This window comes from Bicyclus anynana, chromosome 8 (assembly GCF_947172395.1).
Source record: "Bicyclus anynana chromosome 8, ilBicAnyn1.1, whole genome shotgun sequence".
NCBI lineage: Eukaryota > Metazoa > Arthropoda > Insecta > Lepidoptera > Nymphalidae > Bicyclus > Bicyclus anynana.
In genome coordinates this window covers 13,874,528-13,893,270 of record NC_069090.1, presented here as the reverse complement: position 1 = coordinate 13,893,270, position 18,743 = coordinate 13,874,528, and the positions used below count along the sequence as shown (strand labels likewise).

General features: G+C 38.6%; 1 protein-coding gene across 2 annotated transcripts in view; it reads left to right on the top strand.

Annotated features, from left to right (window-relative positions):
- Positions 1–18,743, top strand: part of LOC112051554 (Fanconi anemia group J protein) — an 85,794-nt gene that overhangs the window by 36,246 nt on the left and 30,805 nt on the right. For both annotated transcript variants that reach the window (XM_052882928.1, XM_052882927.1), the window contains exon 3: positions 9,775–9,918. In XM_052882928.1, the coding sequence (XP_052738888.1) occupies positions 9,775–9,918 (144 nt within the window). The remainder of the gene's footprint in view (positions 1–9,774; positions 9,919–18,743) is intronic.

Below are 18,743 nucleotides of genomic sequence, written 5' to 3'. Positions count from 1 at the left end.
TAGCCTCCAGCGGGATCACAATGTAAAGTGTATGCTAATACCTATGAGCAATTCAAATGTGCCCACCATTCGGCCGCACATGGCGTTAGGCGGCGCGCTCTCACACGCCGCCCGGGGGTGTAATATTTTTCACCCCAGCGTGCGCTATGAAAACACGACGAGTACCTCTTTTGTCCAAACGACACAATACATGTACGTTATTATAGCATAAGAGACGGTGATAGATATTTGGCACGACTTTAGCACGTGAAACAAGTTGAGCATTGTCGAGATTGGTTTACTGATTAGCATATTGATTGAGGTCTTAGATTAGATTCTTTGGTCGAACTATAAAATAATAAAGTCAAAGTCAAAATTCATTTATTTTAATTAGGCTTACCTACAAGCATTTTTGGAAAGTCAAATGATGTCATAATTTAATAGTCGAAAACTTAAAATTAAAGTTACGAGGTTTTCAAACTTTAAATAGGCTTCTCTTTTCTTCCGGGAAATTCTTAGTAGCAACCAGGATTTGGAAAGTTGGTTTTATTTTACTCCCTTGTCTCAGAGAGGACTATACGCCGTCGTTCATTCATTACTATCATTACTGCTAGTGCTCGTTAAAACCAAAATATTCAATAGAGTAAAAATAAAATTTCAATTTGTGCCTACCATTTCTCGTATGATTGTGAAGCCAATTACCTCCAGGTATCTTTGTAAGATATTCCATGTTGTAACAAAATGTGTTTAATCTTTGAATTTGACAGTTCGTTTTCGTTAGACTCTATAGTCCTTTTCATGAAAGAAGTCAGACGCGGCGCTAATGTCTTAATGACGCGGGACTTCATTTATGAATAGAATTGTACATTTAAACCACACTACAAGTGTCAGCAAAAAGCTCGCCACAGAACATGAAGCACTAAAGCTCGCAAAATCGCCGCCAGCTCCTCAGCTAGCAATACGTGTACGTTATTAAAAAAGCGGCGCAATCGATTGCCCCCGGCGGCGTCCGGGCCCGAATCACACAGTTAATTATTGACACATCCGTTTTTTATCCGACTCCGACCGGCCCCCGGCACAGGGACGCCATTGTGGTCTAACATTATTCCCTTTGTGCCCGCCCCGAAACTGGCTATTTCCTTACCTTTATGCCGTTTTCGGCAGATACGGACCCGTTTTTGTTCAATTCAATTGCGCCGGTTCGTGTATTGTGTTGAAATCATCGGTTATCAATTTCCTTCTTTGTCCTAAACTTCTATTGCGTGTTGTTCGTACCATAACTATGTATTACGTTGAATCCGGGTGATACATATTAAATTGTATGTACATAATATACACACATAATTATCACGAACGCAAATGGAGTTCAGTGTTGGCATTAAAATTTTTCCAGGGTAGGAGCTAGGCAGAGGTGAAGATGTCAATGGTTGACTTGACACGCAGAATAGTATACCCACTATTGAAACTGAACACATAATTTTGCGTCAGGTTTTATATATATTTTTTTTTATTTTTCAAGTAACTTACTTATTTTAGTTTAGGTAGGTAGGTAACTTGAAATTTAACGTCCCTTTTTATTTCATTTTTCCTTTTTTTTAATGAGTACTTGCCTACGTACAAGTGGGTACTATTAGTACATAGAATAATGCAGTAAAGTGGGTAGTTACGTTAAAAAAAAATACGTCTGAAATGAAAATGACCTATATTTCCTCAAATAATATTGATACAACATAACATAGTGGTTGGATGTACGTACTAGATATAAGTACATTCGCCATTTTCACACGATTTAAGCCTTAAGGTTTATTTATATCTGTACCTATTCCTCCTTTGAGTTTCGCGCCGCCATTTTACCGTTGGGCCGTCTAGGCTGCGCTAAATATTCAATTCGTTTATTCCATTAGCGAGGAACGCCTATGAATGATTTATGGCGGGATAGTCGGTGGCTCGGTGTGATTTGCAATCGCATCCTTCTGCTGAATCGCAGATAACATCGGCGTATCCTCTGAGGCGGTCATACATAATGCGCGCGAGTGTCTATCTGTCGCCTGTGCGCTGATAAGTATGTGTGACGCGGCTCGCTTCTGTAAGTAGGTGTAGCAACCTCAGATCACGGGAGATACGGCTGGAATATACAAGTGATATACAACCTTCATAGTATTACTATATGTAGTCCGCCACTGTGTTTTCTAGATTATGTGTTTCATCCTTGATTACAACTAGCGGACGCCCGCGACTTCGTCCGCGTAGAATCCCACGGGAACCCTGAATTTTTCCGGGATGAAAAATAGCCTTTGTGTTAATCCAGAGTGAAATCTATTTCCATTCCAAATTTCAGCTAAATCGTTTCAGTAGCCGCAGCGTAAAGAAGGAACAAATACACGCACACAAACTTTCGCCTTTATAATATTAGTGTGAAACCCGTGTGACCGGCTTCACATGGGTTTCACACTAATATGGGGCCGCTATGTTTTTATATACAACGTTCACAGTTTTTCTGTACTGTATTTAGTATCAGCATTGCACCCGTGTGAAGCCGGGGCGAGTCGCTAGTTATACACATTCCTTCCTCTTCAATCACTCTATCTATTAAAAAAAAACCCGCATCAAAATCCGTAGCGTAGTTTTAAATACATAGGGATATACGGATAGAGAAAGCGATTTTGTTTTATACTATGTAGTGATTATACAGTACCTAGGTGTAACTGTCGCCAAACGTCTCGTCCGCTAGTCATATAGTTGGGCATTGTACCAAAACATACGAGTATCTCAACAGGGCTATTAAACCTGCCCAGTTCGGCATGTTGGAACTTCAGAGCTAAGTTTTACTGCTACGGAAAAATTAGGGAATCCCACTTACCTTTTTCTAATTAAAGGGAAATATATATTATTTTCGGTACCCCTGCCAACGAGTACCTATGCAAAAAATATTAACACTATTGAGCCGGAACGTGTAAGAAACAAATAAATTAATAACGCAGCGCCGATGCGTTTAATTTGTTTCAAAAGAAACGAAGTCTAAAGACACTACTGTACTGTACGAATGTAATGTAGCATACTGATTTTGGCTTAATCCAAAGACTAATACGTAATTACCTAATACGTAACGTAGGCAACTTACAAGATTCTCGGCCCAAGAATCTTAATTTAAAGTTTTGAACAACATTAACTATCTGACGTTACGAAAATGAAAATTGAAATAAATGAATTTTGATTTGATTGGGTACTTGCTCGTATGTATGTAGGTATGTATGTGTGCAAAATTTAATTTACATCTGTGTTATCCATGATCGTAGCCAGTTTATGGTAGGGGGGTTTCCGGTAAAGAAAATTAAAACGTACATGGTTTACTCCAGAAACTCCACTGGTTACTCCAGAAAACCATACAAAAGTTACCAAACCCGCTTCAATTCAAAGCTTTTTACTGGAGAGGTAGGATTTTTAGAAAACTACAAGATGCCTACACTGAACAAATAAGCTACTTAAATGAGCTACTTGATACTTAAGAAGCTTGTAAATTACTACTTACGACGTGTAGCATACGTAAAGTTGATGCCGTGTACTTAGTAATGGTGCAGCTTACTTTACCGTTTTAAAGCAACACCGCGTTACATAAGGAGCTTGCACCTATACAACATGGTGCTGGTTACTAGCGTAATAGTGTCTGGCTTTCTACGTACTTATTTTAATAAGTATGGCGATCAAGGAATTTTTCTCAGTGTATGTCACAAGGAATGTCCATCAAGTGATGATAATGATTTAATGTGACTATTGTAGTAAAGCCGCTCCTTAGTGCACGCGTTATAATACGCAAAATTAACATCTTGCACGCATTGTAATTCATGTACTTGTATTGGAAAATTACGCCTGAAACGTGTGCAAATCACGCAACGCATCATAACGCGACCCAGAACATGCGTTCTGCGAAGGTTCTGCAGTAACGTTATTGTGATGGAGTTTTAATACACCGTTCACATCAATTACCATAACTTTTTTATAGACAAAGCGAAAAGCACGGGCACAAGTGAAGCATAGATGTTTTTTAGGGTTCCATGCCCAAAGGGTAAAACGGGACCAAATACTAAGATTCCGTCCATCCTTCACCAGAGTGAATCTCATGAACCGTGATAGTTGGACAGTTGAAATGTTCACAGATGATGTATTTCTGTCGCCGTTATAAAAACAAATACTAAAAAACTGAATGAAATTAATATTGAAGGGGTTCCCATAGAAGAAACGTGATTTTTCCCTAATTGTTAATGGTGTGGAACCCTTCGTGTGTGACTCCGACTCGCACTTGGCCGGTTTTTTCTGACAACGTTGTGGTAATGAAATGCCGGCGCGGCGACGTCACGCGCTACCCCCATCAGATAAAGGGTTATCGCGCTCGACACGATACGAAACGGATCGCTCCGCTTTCCGATAACGTTTATTAAACACGAAAATTAGAACTCGTTCACATTGTCGCACGACTTTTATTGCTTGGCGAACTATAACTATTTTTTTTTTAATTTCAACTGTACGTCACTATTTTTATCGGTATTTTTTTTCGTGGTTCTGTATCATTAATAGAATATAAATCTACAAACAGTTCGATACATTTTATGTAATTTTTTTTTTTAATTTATGTCTCTAAAATAACAAAATAATGTACATATTATTACTAAACAAGATATATTCAGCTTAAAAGTGATCTGGTGACGTTCTTTAGGTATCAAACGAAAATAAAATAAACGCACAATAGGGTGACCCTAAAATTCTGGTCAAAAGTAAATAACTTTAGCTAACGATAATTTTGTTATTTTTGAGTTAAAAAAAAAAGAAAAAATACGTGATCATTAAATTTTGTTTATGTACAAAATATAAAAATATCCGCACTAAAAAAATTTTCTTCCTGTATAACTACTAAAACTACAGCAATATAATTTTAATGTAAGTACTGAAATTACTATGTCGTCGTACTGTTTTGAAATAAACTATTCATGTTATCATTACTGAAACTATACTAATATCATGCTGACTGTATTGAAAGTAAACTAATATCGTTTTAACATTACTTAATCTACACGAATGTAATGAATGTCATAACTGTACTGAAACTACACTAATGGCATCCTAACTGTAACTGTAACTGAAACTACTCCAATGTCGCATGTTGATTATTTTGAAAATAATTCGTTCGAGGAAGATCTTTACTGCATATTTCATCAACAAACAGCGTTAATGTTTTCCTGTGTTAAGATTTGATTCCAGAGATTTGGTTACCCATGACGGTTAGAAATTATGATGATGAATAATGAAATTGATCCGACCCGAACGTAGAAATTCTTTCTCTATTGAAACCACAGCATTACCAACTTCGCTAAACAAAAATAGAATACAATATAAAGGTCGTCAAAAATAAAACACAGTATAAATAATTATATAGCTAAGCTAAAAGTACCTATGCTATTTGTATATAAGTGAAAATTTGAATTTCCAGCCCATAAATTGTACGTTGTATTCATGATCGAGATAACCGTATTATGACAGTTAGTCCGGTTTATCGAATCTCCGTCGTACAAACGAAACGGAAGAATGCGACGTGATCGGCCAACAACGGAAACGCATCCTCCAAGATTGCTATAAAAACGTAATTCGCGTGTCGCGAAGAACAAATGCTTTTGGACGTAACTGTAAATCTTTCCGGCCGTTTTTATACGTCGTTAGTCACTGTTTACAATGTTATAATTTTTAACTATCTTGACATCGAATTGTGAATTTATACTTTTGACTTACCAATTTACGAGCGGATGGCACCGTTGCAATTGCTTTTGTGTAAAGGAAATTGTGGAAAACTTTCATGAAACGATCGCCAGTAAAAATTATTTCCTACACACGCTGTCGGGTTATTTATTACCATTGTAAGGAAACGTGATGAGTTATCTTTGATTGATTTTAATGGGACTTTTAATGGTTATGGGATCTGGTTGGGATAATGGTTGTCTTGTAAAGCTTACTCGTAACACCTCTCGTGGCGTGCATTTAATAAATGCAATACCTACCTTGAATCATCATTGACAACCCATATTCGGCTTACTGTTGAGCACGAGTCTCCTTTCGGAATGAGAGGGGCTAGGCCAATAGTTCACCACGCTGGCACAACGTGGATTGGCAGACTTGACACACGCATGACAATAAAGAAAATTCTCAGATGTACTCTGAGTATTCAGTATTCTGAGTAAGTTGTATTGGAGAAGAATCTTTACCTTTGCATGGGTCTGCGGTGTGAATATACACACAATTAATACATTCAATGCATATTTTAAGAAGATAATGATAAAAGAGTAATCCTTGCTTACGCCACCTAAGATATCATAAGCTTTAAGGAAATTATAATAGACTAGCGGACGCCCGCGACTTCGTCCGCGTGAAATTTAGTTTTTCACAAATCCCTCGGGAACCATGAACTTTTCCGGGATGAAAAGTAGCCTATGTATTAAATCAGAGTAAAATCTATTTCCATTCCAAATATCAGCCAAATTGGTTTAGTAGTTAAAGAGTAAAAAACATCCATACAAACATCCATACAAATTTCACGTTTGTAATATTAATAGGATACATATCAGTCATAAGTCAAAAGTCAAAAAGTCAAAATTCATTTATTTCAATTAGGCTTAGTTTACAAGCACTTTTGAAAGGTCAACATTATGTCATAATTTAATTTCATCGAATGGTGGTAATAATAGTCGAAAACTTAAAACTAAAGTTACGAGGGTTCCAAACGCGCCTTGGTCCGAGAAGAGCCCACAACAAACCCAGCCAAGGTTATAATCCTAACCATCCTTTTTCCATCTCTTTAGTCGGCTTAGAAGGCTTTCACTATTTAAAATCTGGAACACCTCTGCCCAAACCTAACATAATTGGTAGTGATTCGCGGCGAGAGACAAAGCTTTGCGGGCCACCGACTTGTAAGGGCATCGCGTTACATCGCCTTTATCCGTCCGCCCTTTCAAACTAGCCTTCACTACTTTGAGATCGGCCGCAGTCACTCCTTTTTTGATTTGAACTCCTCTTTTTGTGGCCCTCACCAAAGAGGCCGTATTGTCTTACACGATGAAATGAGCTTTTTACTTACTTGTGTTTGACTTGTACCTTTTTTGTGGGTTGAATGGAAAAATACGCATAGAGTACTACTTGAAGATCAATACTTTTTTTAATTAAGGCCTAGTATGGACTACTTTAGTATTTTAGTCGAGTACGAACGATTTTTGGTAAATACAAAAATTGTTCGTACTCGACTAATATCTATGCTATCTATGGTCACTGCTGAGCTCGAGTCTCCTCTCAGAATGAGAGGGGTTAGGCCAATAGTCCACCACGCTGGCCCAATGCGGATTGGAAGACTTCACACACGCAGAGAATCAAGAAAATTCTCTGGTATGCAGGTTTCCTCACGACGTTTTCCTTCACCGTTTGAAACACGTGATACCTATTTAATTTCTTAAAATGCACACAACTGCAAAGTTGGAGGTGCATGCCCCGGACCGGATTCGAACCCATACCCTCCGGAATCGGAGGCGGGGGTCATATCCACTGGGCTATCACGGCTCTCAAAATATCTGATAGTGATTGTTAAAGATTCAAAATTATCAAACTAAGTCCGCCAACCGGCATTGAAACAGCATGGTGGGCTTAAGCTCCATTATACTCTCTCATAGCACGCCTGGCCTTGATAATTATGAAAACGATGTTCGTGATTCGTAACGATATTATCAGTTAGGTGAATTTTGTTGAAATAATTCCAAATAACGGATTTTCTTTACTTGACTATTTTTAAATTTATAATAGAACTGTCAGCTTGAAAGATCTATTACTGACATTTTTAGTCCAGTGAATATATATACGTAGGCCTTCTTAGTACTATGAACTCGAATCGTGCCCAGTTTCAGTCGTATTCATCAATACTTTCGGAGATACATTTTAAAAAATGGACCTCCTGGAAACATGCTGAATCGTAATCTGCATGCTTTTCTGAGTTCAAAACTGTAAACAGAATGCGGTCCTCAAATTATGCACACTCAATACCCCACAGCGCCTGGTCTAACTAACAACTAGCAGACGCCTTGAGTTATCACCAGCGTAGTACTTGTTCCCGTTGGAATACGGGGATAAAATATATTTTATCCCATTTACAGTAGAATCTAACATTATCCCTGATGAACATAGGCTATTGTTATCAGAGATAATGTAAGATTCTAATGTTGAAAGAATTTTTCAATTAGTCTAGTAGTGTCAGAGTCCATTTTAGTGCAAACAAACATACAAACAAACTATCAAATCTTGCTTCTTCATAATATTAGTATAGTACCAGTCAGATGACCCTGATTCGTTGAACGAGGACAAATCTGATGAGAAGTGGAAAACCGTCGCTTTAAAGAGCAACATTTCTCAGGACTTGCAACTGACGCGACCTACAAAGTGCCGCTCTGTGTCTACTCTATGCTGAAAGCTCTACTACATTGGTAGTTCCTTGAGTTTCAGCCAACAGCCAACAAGCGAATCCCATTAGAATAATTATGTATTTCTGAATCAGTAAGCAGTAAGCAATGTTATACAAGTGATTGTGACGAAGCACTTTCATAATTGGAACGCAAATAAAGAGTCGGGCGGGTTTGGAGGCAGCGCGACATCTGGACCCTCTAATGGAAATGACAAGTCTAATGTAACAACTGAAAACATCCCCGTGGACGGATCTAACAAAGCATTCATTTTCTGATGGCGGTAATCTCGCCCAAGGGCGGCATTGTTCATGATTTTCTACGAGTTTTTTTCGCATTTTCTTCTCGGAAAGAATAAAAATACTGAACAGTATTGTCGACGCCGACGCTCGCGCCGTGATCGCGCAAAAAGGAGCCCCTGTATGACAACGAAATGACGGGAGCGTCCGGGTGGCCTCCCCCTCCCCCACTTGTAAAAATGTCGCCCGGGGAGGGGCAGCGTGCCTACAAGACGGCATTTTTCCACACAGCCTCCGAACCGAAACGTCCTGTGCGCCTGTTTGCTGACACTCAAAAATAGACTTTGTGCGTTTACTAAATAAGATTCATTGAAGCGTGCCCGCGGTTCGCTTGACTTTTTAAAACACGAACTTGTGTTTGCAATAAATCGATAAGTATATAGGTATACGATAAGAGTAGAGGGAGCTCAAATTGTACGGATTTTACAGCTCCAAGTGACGAGGGGGGAGGGAGGGTTAGCCGTTTCCGACGGCTGTTTTAGGAAATATGAAATTTTCGGCTCTCATTCAGCGTTCGATGTTTTCGCTCCGAGAGCAATTAGACGAAGTTTTCTCTTCCGAGATCGAGTGACAAATTACTGTACAGAGTACTGGAAAGAGCAAAGGCTTAAACCACAGTGTTTTTGCCAAGGTATTGGCTGAGAATTATGAAAAAACGTTTGACGAATAAAAAGTTCTTTGAAGCATAGGTATAGGCTTTTTTAAAATGTTGATAAAATTTATCTTACATCTATTCAAAAACAAAATACATAGTTGAAAAGCTTAAACTGTTATGAGATAACTTTGAAGATTTTTCTTCAAAGTTATCTCATAGCTATTAATTTTACCGCGCCAATTATATTTTTACTCTTATTACGGTAGGTATAAAAAAAATAAACTGTCTGTTAAATTGTCGAACAATGTAAACGACCGTCCAATAACAGCGATTAACCATTATAAAAATGCTGTTGATTAATAAATAAAAGTTTGGTAGTTATACGAGTAGGTACATAAATGACTATTGCCTTTCTGTGCAGATGTCATCAGCGAAGGCCAGGCCAAACAGTCCATGGCCCAGTATCCTGAACTGAACAAGCTGGAAGGAGCCGCCGAGTACATTGCGAGTCCAAAAAAGATCGAAATTGAATCAGCAGAAACCTTCTTCATGAAGAGAGTGCACGGTAAGTTTGCCTATACTGTCTGTGATCAATGGTAAATCTTTGTTCTTGTTTAGATGCATTAATCATTTTATCATTATCAGCCTCTTTTCATATAGGAGAGGCGCAGAATATAGAAAACTCCAGAAGGTACAATCGCACATAGGAATGAAGCCGTTGAAATTACTCCTTTTTGGTCGAATTTCACGAACAATCTGTGTATGCCGTGTTGATGTGACGTGTAAGTTTTGGACACAATGCGTGCTTTATAATGACGGCTGAACGTGGTTTCTGATGTTTTCTGTATTCTAAGAGTAGAGAGGAGGCGGAGCTTACCACAGGTAAGGATAACTGATAAGTAATGTTCTATTCTTTAAATGCACTTATCACAATGTTTATGATAATAATCGAGACCGGCGGCTTAACGTATTGTAACGTAACACACGTAGGTCTAACACCAGCAACTCTCCAACTCCGGGCTGAAAATGATCAATGAAACTTCTTAGAATGAAATCAATTTTTTATAGTCCGACCCAGGTCTTAATGATTCGAAGCCACAAAGGCTAACTATTGGGCTAACGAAGCAAATTACATTCAGCGCACAGACACCGCAAGATTCGTTGCTAATGAGAGAGGCCCGTGACGTAATTGGTCTGCTCGTATTATAGCCGACGGTTTACCAAAGTTTTCCCACAGTAATGAGCGTGAGAACCGTGATAGCCCAGTGGATATGACCTCTGCCTCCGTTTTCGGAGGGTGTGGGTTCGAATTCGGTCCGGTACATGCACCTCTGACTTGGCACTTGTGTGCATTTTAAGAAATTAAATATCACGTGTCTCAAACGGTGAAGGAAAACATCGTGAGGAAACCTGCATGCCAGAGAATTTTCTTAATTCTCTGCGTGAGTGAAGTCTGCCAATCCGCATTGGGCCAGCGTGGTGGATTATTGGCCTAACCACTCTCATTCTGAGAGGAGACTATAGCTCAGCAGTGAGTCGAATAGGTATGCGATAACGATGAATGCGCGATCGTGCTCATTAAAATGGATCTGGATTAAATTGGGCATTTAGACACTTATACCTAATAATCTACTACTACTTTAAATATCGACATTCTCTCTAAAACGAGCTCCACACACGTAAAACCTCGCACATCTTGCGCCCTTATAAAAACGATAACACGAATGCACCTTTCAAAAATTCAAATCAAAAACTGCGCCGTCGCACTGCTCACGCTCGGATGCCTTACCATATTCAAATTATCGGAGCTGTCGATCAGGGCGCGAACGCTGCTTCGAGCACAATGCTTGCGTAAAATTAGATGTACCTATTACGATTGTACAAATGGTGGGCTTTGTTCGGACGCGCATCTGCCGCGCATTGTACGGAATTAGATTTCAAGTGTTCTTTTTTTTTTTGTTTATCGGCGTTCGGCGGCGGCGGACATGTTCGATTTAACATCCCTTTGAATGAGTTTGATTGTCTGATTTACTGCTGTTTGTATTTGTACCTATGAAAGCTGTTTTCATATCTGCTACGTACATCTATAGGTATCTAGCCTCATCATCAAAAAATCAAAACTCATTTATTTTAGTAGGTATAGACTCAGTTTACAAGCGCTTGAGACACGTCAGTTGACTATTTGTAAAGACTCTACCACCGGTTCGGAAGGCAGGTTCTACTGAGAAGTGCCGGCAAGAAACTCAGCAGTTGCTCTTTTAAGATCATCATTATAATTTTTTTTTAAGTTGATCCAAGCTCTAAGCTTTCTTTATCATTAAGGAATACATCGATTATGTAGTAGGTAACCTAGAATTAGTACTTAAAGTTTTTACTCGTTGGTCTGTCGCATGTATGCCGTGGTATTACCTACCAAGTTTGTAAGCTCGATTGTCATATACCTACTGGAATTTTTTTTTGTGGATTTTTTACTTTATCTAGGTGGATTACATTAAGTAATATAGCTTATAGCCTTCCTCGATAAATGGGCTATCTGTCACTGAAAGTATTTTTCAAATCGGACCACTAGTTCCTGAGATTAGCACGTTCAATCAAACAAACAAACTCTTCCGCTTTATAATGTAAGTAGGTATAGATATATATGACGGTGTTATTTGAGACATCTATTTTGACATGTAGGTATTTTGAGACAATCCATGAATTTATCGTGCGGATACGACTTGTATGACTACAAATATATTTAATACTTATAGACAAATCTATGTTGAGCGAACATAAATATGGATACCACAATGCCATCAGTATGAGTTACACACTTAGCTCAAGCGCTATATCTGTTCTGTGTAACATCTACGCACACACGCACAACCCGAGGCCCCCTAAAACAATAGGAGAAATTGTGAAAATTATTCATTACCATTTGGAAGTGTTCAGGTGTGCGTGTCGCGTTCGGCCAATCGTCACCTTCCGTGTGAAATGTGGGCGGAGTCTCACACCCGGCGCGTCAACCACGCGATCGATTTGAAGCGGACATTATACATATATACCTGAGCCTCACAAAGAGGCTTATTTGTATACATCTAACTCAAAATGCGTCACATTTTCTCAAGTAGATTTTGCTCGGTGAACTTCAGATGAGTAATATCTGAAATTGTTTATTTAAGTAGCATTCATGCACTTATAAACATGAGGCCCTGTCAGGGCATTGCTAATACATAATTCAATCTAGGTACATTCATTCAATAAACTAAACAAAATTAAGGCTTTTAAGGCTTATTCGAGTTAAATGTTTTAAATATTAAATTATTTATTTATTTATATAAAACACGCCAACAATACACATATTAAAAATGAAATAATCAAATATGTCACATAAAAGAATTCTGATATGCATATAAACTATAGGCGCACGTAATAACCTTTATATAATTAGGTACCTATATGTTAAGACTTAACCAATTATATGTAACATTTATAGGAAAGATCAAAAGCTAATTAATTAATTATTAATAAGCAAAGCTAATTAATAATTTAAAATAAAAAAATAAAATAGTGTACAATTTTGAAACAATAGCATAAAAATTTAATAAATAAAATTATTAAATTAAAATTCTAGGTAAATTACCTATACCTACCTACAAAACAAGGTAAAACATACAAATAATTAAATAAATAAATTATATGTCAAAAACAATAATGTCATGCGAATAAAGTAAAATTAATTTAATATTGTAATGTTAATAATTATTAATTTCAGGAATAATAGAATATTAGAACGTCGAGTTATTGAGGACCATTAAGTCTAGTCTAGTAAGTCTGATGAATGAGTAATAATGAAGTATCTTGTTTTAATATTAATATAATAAACGTAGGTACTAGGTAGGTACTTGAGTCCTGAGCCTCAACTCATAAAGAGACTTATTTGTATAATCATTTTCAACCCATATACGGCTCACTGCTCACACACGCAGACAATTAAAAAAAATCTCTGGTATGCAGGTTTTCTCACGATGTTTTCCTTCACCGTTTGAGACACGTGATATTTAATTTCTTAAAATCTGTATATTTCTATACATATAAATGTACCTTTAAAATGTGTTATACTTTTCTTAATTAGGTACATTTTGTTTGGTGAACTTCAGTTAAGTAATATCTGAAATGACGAATGATGAAAATATTATCTTGTTTTTACATTAATATAATATAGGTACCTACCTGAGTTGGTTAAGAGAGGTTGACTTGGAGTGTCATCCTATCCGCCGTAGAAGAGCAGGACGCAGGCGGCTCGCTCATGACCGCCATTTGCCTCCTTAACGAGGACCTCCGGGTGACAGATACGGGGAATCTGTCGCCCACTGGACATAAACCCTCGAGTTGTTGACGTTTTTAGTGTTCCCGAAGCGATTCCAATAACACAACAGGAGAGCTCGATTACGAGTGCCGCTGGCTGGGTTGCGGTAGTTTATGAAATGTTCCCGTGGCTCAGTCATCAGGCGGCGAGTCGGAACACCGTGGGGTTTTAGTCGGTTGAAGTCCGACATAACCGTCTTGCCTCCCCGTGGCGAGAAGGTATCCATGAGGATTTCCCCACGTTAAAAAAAAAAAAAGGTACCTACCTGAGTTATGAGCCTCTACTCACAAAGAGGCTTTTCTGCATACCTACATCTAACTTAAAATGTGTCATACTTTTCTCAAGAATGACATATTTTGAGACAGGATTTTGCTCGTATGAATAATAGGTATCTGAAAAATGCTGCCTGCGCCTCTCTCCTTACAAAGAGGTGAAAATTTTTGCATAGATATATTATATCGAATTTAAAACGATTTTTCTCAAGTCGATTTTCAGATAGTTTAACACTCTTTTGTCCTAATCTAAATATATATAAAATTTATAAAAAAAGCCTAAATACGTACTTACTAAACTAAAATGCGAAAAATAACATCATAATATGTTCTAATTGCTGATCAGTATGGCTAACCCCTTTCAGAGGAGACTTGTACTCAACAGTGAGCCATATAGGTATGGTTTGTTGATGATGAATCTTAAACATACCAGTAACTTACTGTAAAATCTCAAAAAGTACCTACCTAGCTGTACTTTATTAAAAACAAATAATTCAATTTTGAACATCGTGGTTATTCTAAAAGGAAAACCTTTGTTATCTTTATTGCTATGAATTAAGTTCATATTTCGCCAGAGAGTCGTGTTTCGAAGTTGAGTCTACTACAAATTGACGTCGTTGGAAACATTATTCAAACTCTGATATAACGAGTAACAATTTTGGCATTCTTTATAAAGAGACAAAGTAGGCTATCGAATGATGAAATTGTGTCTTTTTTTTATTCTTTCCAAGTCAATCCTTGAATACAATCTCACCTGATGGTAAGTGATGATGCAATCTAAGATAGAAGCTGGCTTGTTAGGATGACGATGAAAATCCATACCCCTTTCGGTTTCTACACGACATAGGACCGGAACGCTAAATCGCTTGGCGATACGTGTTTGTCCGTTGGGTGGTAACTGGCCACGGCCGAGAGCCTCCCATCAGCCATACCTACCTGGACCAATCAAGAAATCCTCAATTGGCCCAGCCGTGGATCGAACCTAGGACCTTCGTCTTGTAAATCCACTGCGCCACGGAAGCCATCGTGTTTTTCTATACTTTTCTTTTATTCACCCTGACGACGAGTGCGTCAGGATGTGAAAGTGCCTCCTGACAGTCCTGAGTAGGGCTTTGAACTACTGATTGTTTTTTTCCTCTAACAAGAAATTTTCAGTAAAAAATCTCACCCCGGAATTGGGAACTTCGAGAAAATTCTTCCCCGTGCCTCAAAGTGCAAGATAAATCGTCGGTCCTGGACCTATTAAAATAAACATCAAATCAACTGACACAATGTCATCTACCTACTGTATGATATCCACCAGTAAGCACGGTATGACAATTGTTACATAGAATGTCAATTTCGTATAGTAACTGGTATGTCAACTAGCATACGTCAAAGATAATAAATTAGCCAGCAGGTCATTATCATCAACATCTGATGATAATAATTATCTTTATGGAGGAAAATATTATCACACTAAAGCAGCGTGGTGAGTCTAAGGTCCATATTCTCTCTCGTACAATGATGGGGGCCTCGTTCCTGTAGTGAAAATTAGTAGGCAGATGATGATGATGTTTTTTTTTTCAATGTCAAGTTAGCCCATAACTGCGATCTCATCTGATGCTAAGTGACGAAGCAGTTGGAAGAGGTACAATTTTATTATTACCTTAACCTTATACACGCCACTGCTATCACCATACCAGAAATTTGACCATTTAGAAATTATAAAATCCTAAACTGATCCAAGCTGGGAATCGAACCCAGGACCTATTGAGAACCACAACATTGCTAACTGCACCAGAGAGGTCCTCGTGGTGATGAATTTTAAATTAAGCCGGATAAAAATGTTATCCGAAATTCAAGCAGCTCTTATACTCGTACCTATTGAATACAAGCCTAGGGCTTGTATTTATATTCTCTACCTACTGCAGAACGACTCGACGAGAGGATGTCAACAAGCAACATAAAATCTCAAGTCTAGATTACATTTTTAATTGCCCGCACTCCGAACAACCCTCCGACTAAGGGCTAGACGAGCCGCTGCAACAAAGTGCTGCGTATCGTACAATATTTCATTACAAGGGATTCTTTAAAAGTGAAACCGTGACATTTCCCCTCTACATTTAGGCACCTAAACCTTTTGCAAACAATATTGAGAGCAGTGCGCGAGTAAATGAACAGGGGGTGGGGTCCTAAACAAAAGGTGCTAGCCCACCCTCCCTCGGCCACATCGACCCGACCTGAAGGGTGGATAGTAGGGTGGCCACGACTCCATTTCAAAAAGCTAGTTACAAAAAAATCTCATTTGGTCAGTACAAATTACAAACGCATAAAATGGACTCACACTGACCAAATATAGGCTTTGCTCTCAGTGTAGAGTCCTTAAAGGCCTTAAATTGATGAATACGGTCGAATTTGTATATTAACACGTACTTTCCTCTGATGCGGTACAAGGTTTTTATGACCTCATACTAAAACTTTGTGATGTGGTACGAGGTCCATCGATCTAGTAACTCTTGAAGCAGCTAGACATACGAGGTAAATTGACCTCGTACCGCAGCGAACGTGTTAAAATCGTTACATCCGTAATCGTACATCCACTAATCGTTTCAAGGCATGCAAAACCCACATTGGTACGTCCAAACTATTAGCACTCCGGCTGTACTGATTTAGAAGAGGAATTATAGACAAGGAAGCCTGTGCAAATAAGAATAGGTGCTAATAAGAATATCGTCGTCATTCTTCGATCACGGCCACAGCCGGGAGGACTGATTACTCAACCCATCGGTCCGAACGTCCTTCCAAGCCGAGGTACGAGTCTCACAAAAGACGCACTTAGAGTGACTTTAGTCTTCTTCTTAAGCCCTCATCATGACTTTACGTGCATTGTTGTTTCAATTTAGCTTATTCATTCTTCGATCACGGGATTTAGGACTAGGTAATTAATTATTATTTATCCCTCGATCCGAACGTGCCTAATCGTATCTCCAAACCTGAGTTCGATTCGATCTGAGTCTTAGAGAAGACGTGCTCAAAATGACCTTATTTTTCTTCTTTCGACTTAACTTTAGATGGCATGTTTGCCATTTTATTAGAGAGCCGTGATAGCCCAGTGGATATGACCTCTGCCTCACGCATGCACCTTCAACTTTTCAGTTTTGTGCTTATTAAGAAATTAAATATTACGTGTCTCAAACGGTGAAGGAAAACATCGTGAGAAAACTTGCATACCAGAGAATTTTCTTAATTCTCTGCGTGTGTGAAGTCTGCCATTCCGCATTGGGCCAGCGTGGTGGACTATTGGCCTAACCCCTCTCATTCGAGCTCAGAAGAGAGCCGAATATGGGTTGATAATGATGATGGTGATGAATTAATTATTATTTATCCGACCCAACTCTTTATTCCAAACGTACCTACTCGTATCTCCAAACCTGAGTTCAATTCGATCTGAGTCTTAGAGAAGACGTGCATAAAATGACCTTAGTTTTCTTCTTTCGACTCAACTTTGGATGGCCAAACTTTCCGCTAACAAAAAATATCACAAAAAATCTTTTATTGTAACCAGTATTATAACAATGACGAGCACAAAACTGGGTTAACAAATCAATACAGTCCGATAAATAAAATAATTTATGGGGGCCGTACACGCAGGGCGGTTGTGCTTTTTCGCAGCGCGTGTCACTTGTGCGGGGCGCGGGCGCGGCGGCCGACACTGCGGGCGTCGGGATCCGGCGTCCGGGCGCCGCGTCGCCATGGCAACGACACCGCGACACCCCCCCACCCCACCCACCGACCTGAGCCCAACGCTAGGGCTAGCAACTTTTCCTTGGAATTTTCCTTGTATTTTGGACAAGACCAAAAAATTTAACTATTATTCTTTTGTATTTATACTATTGGCAATCTTCAATGTAAGGCAAATGACAATTGTCATAGTAAGTGCGTCGTATTAATAAAGACCTTCTACCTACTCTCACTTAGGTAATCTGTTTCTTAAGAAATCAATCACTAAGTATGTAACCGAAAGTAGAAAGTCAAAGAATCTACAAAACTACATTTAACATTAAAAATCTACAATTTGTAAAAAAATTCAAGTTTAAAAACTTTCTTATAAGGACTCTATCCTTTCAGGGGTTTTTTTATTACTGGTAACTTAGTAATAGAAGAAGGTAAGGCACTTCGCAGAATCACGATGTACAATCCGCCCATCGATTTGAGGCATAGGGTTATAAACCTCATATGCTTATTAACTTCAAAAATTTATACCTATCTTTCAGACCTTAATACAGCAATGCTTTTCTTTTAATTTCAGCCCCTGATATAACCCTATTTTGAAACACTTAGAAAGAACGTATCAGGAAGTTGGTTTCTCAATCAGCTTTTGCGTGGGAGAAATGATGAATCTAGTCGTTGTGTGTAGCAATCCAAATGAAAGAGCTTCTTGGCGAGAGAAATAAGCCGTACACAGTAGAGTGCAAGCTTTTTAACTAGGGTAGGCAGTAGGCACAAAAGTAAAGTATTTTTCCAATACAACCCCTAATTAGTCCTCATGGTAGACAATGCATATTTGCGTCTATGAATTTTACGCTTCTGTGGTAGTACATCCATACGAGCTGTAACAGAAACGCTTTCGAACAATAAATCACAGTATCTCACGCGTCGCCAGCCCTACCCCACCCCGATAAAACCACCCCTATAAACAACGACACACGGCCCACGACTGCTCACTTATATACCCGATACATAAGGGCACATTACATAAGACGGTACGGTCAGGCGATGTAAATA